At 38.9% G+C, this 9,279-nt stretch overlaps 1 protein-coding gene across 1 annotated transcript; it reads right to left on the reverse strand.

The window, feature by feature from the left end:
• Window positions 1-311: 311 nt before the first annotated feature.
• LOC121384034 (cytochrome P450 26A1-like) lies at window positions 312-7,146 on the reverse strand. Its single transcript, XM_041514192.1, has 5 exons — window positions 7,024-7,146; window positions 4,510-4,711; window positions 3,446-3,943; window positions 1,705-2,133; window positions 312-1,101 (listed from the first exon to the last, which is right to left on the reverse strand). Exons 1-5 carry the CDS (start codon window positions 7,128-7,130, stop codon window positions 745-747), a joined length of 1,593 nt encoding a protein of 530 aa, XP_041370126.1. The 5' UTR covers window positions 7,131-7,146; the 3' UTR covers window positions 312-744.
• Between the last annotated feature and the right edge of the window lie 2,133 nt (window positions 7,147-9,279).

The following is a 9,279-nucleotide window of genomic DNA, read 5'->3' on the forward strand; positions in this document are numbered from 1 at the left end:
TAAACTAGTTTGCGAACGTTGGCGAAAAGTTTGCTGGCTGAACTTGGGGCTGAATAACGTACGGCAAACGAAAATGGTGGAGTTAATGAAAAGTAGATCTAAAACAAGAAATCACGTCAACAACAGTTGCCTGCCTTAAAGAGACAGACCTTAGTTTTTAAAATTTACCGCGTATTGTTCACTATTAGTCATTTTAGATTATTGTAATCAGACATTCTTACATTATATAGTTTAGATTATCCATTTCCGAACATCCGAAGTGTTTCTGGTCATCCTGGTATTTGTAATACTACGAAATGCATTTTTAAAAAAAATAATTTTAAGAACTCATGTACGTCTGAGAAGTAACGATTAAGGAGATGAGCTGTAGTCTTATTTCAGATGCTATTTTCCCTAATTCAGCGTCACAGACTATTGTTTCACTCTATTTGATTACTTGTTTGATTAGCCAAACGTAGTGTCCAGTTTAACGGGTTGAAACTAGTATCTGCGGCTTTAATAATCTTAGCTGCCAATAATCATAGATAACTAAGACATACGAGTGTACATAACGCCGCACACGAGGTCGGCAACTATGCCAAACAACAAATGATCAAGGCAATAACAAGAAAAAGAAATATAAAAATTATATCTTTGGCATACGATTCAGTCTAAAAACTCTTTGCTATGCTTCTTCACATTTCATATATTTCGACACACTAAAAATATCACGCCTTATTGAGTTTAATCGCTCATCCATATATATCACACCGTTGAGGCGCGTGTTCGATTTGTTTTTGTCGTAAGCTGTGAAAATTCTACGGGCAGGCCGTCCACTGGGTGTGGCACTGGCATGTATCGCATTTGCGCCGATTCGTTCAACAGTTTCCAAGTACAGTTTCTTGAAAGTTCTATAGCAAAAATCTTGAGCACGAGTTTTGCAAATTCTTGTCCGGGACACGAGCGACGCCCTCCGCCAAAAGGGAGATAATTAAAACGTTCGTCTTTGATTGTCTCCCATCTGTCCGGGTCGAACTGTTGGCCGTTGTTGAACAAGTCTGCGTTCTCCTGAGTTTCTCGAATACTGAATACCACTGTCCAGCCTTTTGGAATCTGGAAACCCTGAAATGATAAAAGGAATAAAGGAATACTGTAATCAGTTATGAAAATACCTAAAATAACCACAATTCATGACAGTAAGTAAAAGGAGGCAAAGTCATTAAAACAAAAACCCGTAAAACTGCCTTTGATTACTTTAGCATTGACCTTTTGCTTAATTGAAAAATACCTCACATGACTGTGCCCAGATTTACTTTTACTGTCCCTTTTGGTTATGGCTTTGCAATATATTTCAGTTAACTACAATTCCTTGAATATTACAATAAAAATGAATTAATTTTGCCTTTAGCAAACTGAACTTACACATTTTTATAGTATCCATAAACAAGGCATACAGGACATTGTGTCCAGGACCAATGACAGATAGGAAGTCTATGAAATTTATTGAAATTATATAAAAAGCAATGAGGATATGTTATTATAAAACTAAAAGAGTTATCACCTTATTCCATAAAGCAGATCTGTGTTTGTTTACATTTCTTGAAAGGGGAATAACTATGTCAGTCTGTTAAAAGGATATATAGGTTTGGTTTCAAACACAACTGTAGTATATGTATAAAAACTGTTCTTGAGTACGTCAAACGAAAATATCAAAATCAATCTTACATCGACTTCAAACGTCTGAAGCGCCTTCCTGAAGCCCGCTCCGATAGGCGGCGACACTCTGAGCACTTCCTTAACAACGTGCGACAGATACTTGAGCTTCCCGATAGCCTCATACGTCAGAGACTCTCCTTCGTCCTCGTCCCCTTCCAGTCCGTGCTCCCCCAACTCCTCTAGAATCCTGTCGACCACGTGCTGGTTCTTCGCCAACTGCAGCAGCATGGACGACGACGCACTGGCGCACGTGGCGTGACCTGCGAACAGCAGCTCCAGGGCGACGTCCTTCACCTCCTGCTGGCTGAGTTCGTCGTTGTCGACCATGGCCATCATCAGTGTGACGACGTCCACGCACGTCTGGTCGTCCTTGGATGAAGTCTTCTTCATGATGCACTCCTCTATCGTCTGCATCAGGCGGTGTCTTGCGTGCATACCCTGAATAGTGAAATTATCTTCTGTTATCAGTGTGTATATTGACATAATCGACAAAACTGTTATCATATTCAGTGTCACATGGTATCGTTATTGGGAGATTCATTCATTCATTCAGTATTAGGAGCTTGTAAATGTTATCAGATAATCTCATTATCTATTTTCAAAACCTTCTACCTTACATATGCTACTAATAATGATACCAAGTGACATCTTAGGTACCAGTCAGATTTACAAATTAATTATAAAAATAAAAACATTGCAATGCATCTTAATTTAAAGATTCAAAAACATATAATTAATTGTCTTACCCTGTATAACCCCAATTCAAAATTTGCATAATAATTCGACCCTGGAACATTGGCGTTGTATTTTAATTCCAAGATTCAGTTTGTTGCCTTACCATGCACAGTCCCAACCTTGTAACATTGATGTTGTATTTTTATTCCAAGAATCAAAACCATTTAATTTGTTTCCTTACACTATGCTTTCCCCTTCTTGGACATTGATGCATTTTAATTCCAATATTCTAAAATATTTAATTAGCTTTCTCATCATGTACTCCCTGACCCTGGAATATTGACGTATTTTAATTGCAAGATTCTATTCTGTGCAAGTTTGGATTTTCTAAGCTAGTCTTGGGAGTGGCGGTCCTCCTAAGGGCGGTTCCAGAGGCATGAGACATGTTACGTATCTGCTATGGAGTGGCGGTCCTCCCTAGGGCGGTTCCAGAGGGATGAAATATGATACGTATCTGCTATGAGAGTGGCGGTCCTCCTAAGGACGAGCACCCGATAGTAGATGATGGAAGCAATGATGACTTTGCCTAACGTTCTTTCGTTTCTGTCTTGTGAAGAGACACGATTTTGATAATCAAATAATAATGTATATAATGTCGTTTAGATTCTAAGAGATTTAGGTTTTCTTACCCTGTAGCATCCCGACCATGGAGCATTGACGTATTTTAATTGCAATATTCTAAGAGGTTTTAGTTTCTTATCCTGTACATCCACGATCTTGGAACGTTGACGCTGTATTTTTTATTTCAAGATTCTAAGACATCTTGTTTTCTTACCCTGTACAGTCCCGACCTTGGAACATTGACATTGTATTTTAAGTGCAAGTGTGCAAGTGTGTCGCCCCGAGCCTGAAACAATGACGTTGTATTTTAATTGCAAGATTCTAAGATATTTTGTTTTCTTACCCTGTGTAGTCACGACCCTGGAACATTGACGTTGTATTTTAATTGCAATTTAAGACATTTTGTTTTATCGTCCTGTATTTCCCCATGCCCTGTAATATCTTGTTTGCTTACCCTGTACAGTCCCGACCCCGGGACATTAACCGGCAGAGAGAAGAGGCAGTTGACGTATTGATGGAAGACGCGGACCAGCTCCTTGTGCTCGTTCTCTGTCAGGTGGAAGCCCACGAGCACCTGACTGGCGAGAGAGAACGTCAGGCTCTTACACTCGGGGAATCCGAACACGTAACCTTGGCGACACCAGTTCCCGATGTATGTCTTCACGATGCGCTGTATGGCCGGGACGTACGACGATAGCGCGTCGTGGCTAAACGCCTTCAGGATGGCCTTGCGACGTGTGCGGTGGCTTTCTCCGACAGAGTGCGTGATCGTGCCTTCTCCCATGAGCATGCGCACGCTTTTCGGCCAGTATCCGGTCACCAGGGTGCCTTCTCCCAATATGATCTTGCGGATGTTTTTGGCGCCGACTACTCGAATGGTGGGGTTGCCAAGGAGATGCGTTTTGAAGACGTTGCCATACGATTTGATGCGTTTCTTGTAAAAGTGAGCACCCTGTTGAAATAGGAAATGGGAACCAAACATTTAAATAATAAGACATTCACTTTCTACAAACACTCCTATCTAGGATAGGATGTAGAACAAAAGGACATGTACATTATCAATATTGGTTAGGCCTAATAGCTAAGCATGGTTGCGCTATTCACAAAATATATAACATAGTAACGAAATTAAAGAAAAAAGTTTTTTTTAAATAAGAGAATGATTGTATGTGTTCTTCTTAACCATAAACTTATTTGTTTAAATGTAGATTAATTTTTTCTTATTTGTGTCACAACTTTACAAACACTATCGATTTTTTTTTCCAGTGTAAAAATACTTTTAAAATATATATAATAATAAATTAGGTCTTCATAAGCGTCGAAAGGAATTTTAGAAAAGAGTTTATTTTATACTGAATTTATTCGTGTTTTACTGTAGCTAATGTTTTTTTTTTTGGGGGGGGGGGGGGTCAAAGCAAAGAACTGAAACAAACATTCGCTGAAAGGAGGTTTGTCGTCACACCCTAGTGAAGCGCATGTAGTATATAAACAAACAAATTAACGTAAAACATTTCTCACCATTAGTAATAAATTTAACGTTTCTCCTATAATCGGAAGTCCCATGGTGCCAGGCGGAAGTGGAAGTTTGCATGACTGGTCTCGACAGCTGACATTGTAGAGATACCACAAGTGGTAAGAGATCAGTAATAACAAAGACAGGATAATCGAGGACACGACGACGTTTCTCAGTAGAATAGATTCTTCCAATCTCCACAGCACACTTCAAATAAACCAAGCCAGTGTTGATTAATAATATTACAAGACACACTTAATATTAAAGACGTGAAAGAAATACATCCAGTAATGATTTTCTGTTTAAGATTTAGTTTGTTAATTACAGATGTGGGTGTCTGGTACGCATTGACCATTGTGGAACTGGTTTAAGATTTAGTTTGTTAATTACAGATGTGGGTGTCTGGTACGCATTGACCATTGTGGAACTGGTTTAAGATTTAGTTTGTTAATTACAGATGTGGGTGTCTGGTACGCATTGACCATTGTGGAACTGGTTTAAGATTTAGTTTGTTAATTACAGATGTGGGTGTCTGGTACGCATTGACCATTGTGGAACTGGTTTAAGATTTAGTTTGTTAATTACAGATGTGGGTGTCTGGTACGCATTGACCATTGTGGAACTGGTTTAAGATTTAGTTTGTTAATTACAGATGTGGGTGTCTGGTACGCATTGACCATTGTGGAACTGGTTTAAGATTTAGTTTGTTAATTACAGATGTGGGTGTCTGGTACGCATTGACCATTGTGGAACTGGTTTAAGATTTAGTTTGTTAATTACAGATGTGGGTGTCTGGTACGCATTGACCATTGTGGAACTGGTTTAAGATTTAGTTTGTTAATTACAGATGTGGGTGTCTGGTACGCATTGACCATTGTGGAACTGGTTTAAGATTTAGTTTGTTAATTACAGATGTGGGTGTCTGGTACGCATTGACCATTGTGGAACTGGTTTAAGATTTAGTTTGTTAATTACAGATGTGGGTGTCTGGTACGCATTGACCATTGTGGAACTGGTTTAAGATTTAGTTTGTTAATTACAGATGTGGGTGTCTGGTACGCATTGACCATTGTGGAACTGGTTTAAGATTTAGTTTGTTAATTACAGATGTGGGTGTCTGGTACGCATTGACCATTGTGGAACTGGAATAGTAGACCTATTTCCGTGTCATTCACAAAAATTCAATTTCTTCATAAATATAATTTAGATTTTGTTTCTTATTACAAGTATTATTATCAAAGTAAAGGCATGACATCAAGTTGTACTGTGAAAGCCGCTAAATTGTAACAATTTTAGACACACGCTATGTGCACAAAAAGAGCATGCTTCAGTGAAAAAGTCCTGTGAAATTTGTTTGAATCCAATACATGGTATGATGGCATTCTATATTCTTATTTCTGTTACAATTTTGTTTAAAGCTTTTAAAAGCTGTGCATCTGATTAATTACTGTCTAGCGTTTTGTCATTTGTCCGTGCTGGCTTCTTTTGACGATCGTGCGCTTTTAATTCAAGACTGTATGCTGATAATTAAGTTTGAAGTACTAGTAATATTAGTTCCAATATAGTCCAGTGAAGGGAAGTGTAACACAGTTAATTTGGAGTGTGTTTTAATTGGAGTGAGTTTTTCTCCAAATATACGTGTAGGGTATTTACCTTCCCATCGCCGCCTACACAATCCTGTATATTTTCACTATCCATATAATACAATTCGGTAAAGAAATGTTTTATTTAACGACGCACTCAACACATTTTATTTACGGTTATATGGCGTCAGACATATGGTTAAGGACCATACATATGAGGAAACCCGCTATCGCCACTTCATGGGCTACTCTTTTCGATTAGCAGCAAGGGATCTTTTATATGCACTATCCCACAGACAGGATAGTAAATACCACAGCTTTTGAACGAGAAATAGCCCAAATGGGCCCACCGACGGGGATCGATCCCAGACCGACCGCGCATCGAGCGAGCGCATTACCACTGGGCTACGTCCCGCCCGGGCATCCACAATAATTACATATAAATTATTAGATTTGATATGGAAGATTTCAGTTTAAAATAGTACGAGTATAAATAGTACTGTGGCCTATAGGTATACATCATAAATATATAGCTAGTATGCACAATTCTAAAGGATGCTTTTTATAGTTTTAAAATTGCAATTTTGTATTTTTCTTGGGGTTTTTATTTTTATTTTTTATTCAGGCTACTTATTTTCACAATAAGGCACATAATAACAAATCAAATCGACAATCGCAACACTATATTAATTAGCTTTCTAAAAACAGATAGTTTAGGTAAGAAAAACAGTTATCTGACATGAACTCTTATTCCAGCAAAGCTCGATATTTTATGAATCTATTATATAAACATGAATAATTGATTTTTACGATTATTGAATAAAGGAAAATACATAGATGAAAAAAAAAAAAAAAATTAAAACCTTTGAGAAAAATACGGAATTTGTAATTAAATTCAAATGATTTAACAAATTAAGATTCTTAAACAACACGTACCTTGCATACTCCATAGTAAGGGGGAATTCTGGTGATAATCGAACATGCGTGTGGGATTCGTTATACAGTATGACAGAAGCTTTACGAGTTATTAACAGTGACACCATGATCAGATATATGACGAGTAACCACTGACGGGCATTGATAATGCTACTCGCTTTTATACCGAAGCCTTGCAGGGACTTCTGTGGCAGATAATTATAATGCAAATTATCGACGTAACAGATTCGAGAGGGGTGGCGGGGTCGCCAAACGTTTCCTTTGCCATTTTAACCCTTTTGTTCTTACCGGTGTGACCCTTGACCCCGCCTTTCCTCGCGAACTCCACGTCTAAGGCGGGGACAGTCGCGTTAGGCCAACCCAGGACATGCGCGGTTCAAACAAGTGGTTGATTGATATGGCGGGGTGTGCCATCAGGCGATAGATACTTTCATGGAGTAGTTTTGCAAAAATATTCATGTTAAGTTAAGCCAAAACAGTATTATCATACCAGATATTTTATTCACAAAGTTAGTTATCCAGTGAACTATATTAATATTTTCATAAGCCTACAAGACAGGAGGGGCGGGGACGGGGGGAGGGGGACAACTGCCCACCCCCAGTGCTGGAGCTAATTCTCAAATTCGGATAAAAACAATAAAGATTTTCGGGCAAAATTAACTGGCCTAAAACCTTTTCATCATGTATTTGCATGATTCTACCCACAATATTAATTGTAATCCATGTAAAAATGCGTAATATTTCGTCTGCAACCCTATATAGCTGTTTGACAATAATGCTAATATGAATAAATGTTCTCTAGATTCGGGCATTTTCGTTTAATTCGGACAAAAAGCAGCCTGCCCAACTAAAATATCATCTAAACTAACAACTAACTGAAAATATCTGGGATGATAAAATTAAAAGAGCAGAATGCTTTTTTAAAACTATTTGATTTCAATTTCCACTCAAATGCACTTTTCAGGGAGTTAGTCGGTATGCCCTTTTGCCTTTGGTCTCCTCCATATTTACGCGCTTGACATTTGAATATTATGTAACGTCATCATGATATACTTGCCTCCCGGAGCAATTTCAGAATGGTCAGGTCTAAAATTCGTGCCCAACGCCTTAATTAGGTTGTTTTTTTCTACATTAATTTTATCTGGCCTTTTATGCATTCCCTAGTTGTTATGAGACAGTAATTTACACACTGCATGTTGTTTTTTTTCATTTCCCCTGCATATTTATATCAACGATAATTAACAAGATAATTGATAACGGAGATTTATGGGGGTGAGGGATAATGGGGTTGAGGTATGAGAAAGAGGGGATTCTAGAGCAGTCGGGAAGTTTCAACTATTAATAATCCGAAACGTCGAGTGCATGTGCATGCATTTTAGCAAAGAGGTGGGGGGGGGGGGGGGGGGGGGTCTAGACTGTGGCAAGCGAAGTTTATATGGGTGTCGAGGCATGCTCCCCTGGAAAATATATTGAAACACTTTACCAATAGCCGATGTATATTTCGTGCTGGGGTGTCGTTAAACATTCATTCATTCATATTGAAACAATCGACAAAACAAATCTCGAGCAGGTAGGGGTTTCAACCCCCGAAACACCCTCCCCCTGCATAAGCGCCTGAATGTGATTATTGTGCATCTGAAATGTTGGACCGGCCTCGGTGGCGTATTGGTTAGGCCATCGGTCTACAGGCTGGTAGGTACTGGGTTCGGATCCTAGTCGAGGCATGAGATTTTTAATCCAGATACCGACTCCAAATCCTGAGTGAGTGTTCCGCAAGGCTCAATGGGTAGGTGTAAACCACTTGCGCCGACCAGTGATCCATAAATGGTTCAACAAAGGCCATGGTCTGTGCTATCCTGCCTGTGGGAAGCGCAAATAAAAGATCCCTTGCTGCTAATCGGAAAGAGTAGCCCATGTAGTGGCGACAGCGGGTTTCCTCTCAAAATCTGTGTGGTCCTTAATCATATGTCTGACACCATATAACCGTAAATAAAATGTGTTGAGTGCGTCGTTAAATAAAACATTTCTTTTTTTCTTTCTGAAATGTTGGTTATTGCTGATGCTAATAAAATATGTTTCTCAGTTGTTCAGGGGAGGGGTTTAATGTACAACAAAGAAGACCAGCCAGAGTCGAAGCGAGCTGAACCGGATCGTGCGTTTCTGTCATTCTTTCATCAATATTGAATAGCTTTACGTATCCTTCAAACCACGCCTTTTGATTCACTGACTTGCCTTTCTTATTGTTAGTAGCACAGG

The sequence above is a fragment of the Gigantopelta aegis genome, chromosome 10, assembly GCF_016097555.1.
Source record: "Gigantopelta aegis isolate Gae_Host chromosome 10, Gae_host_genome, whole genome shotgun sequence".
In the NCBI taxonomy this organism is placed as follows: Eukaryota; Metazoa; Mollusca; class Gastropoda; order Neomphalida; family Peltospiridae; genus Gigantopelta; species Gigantopelta aegis.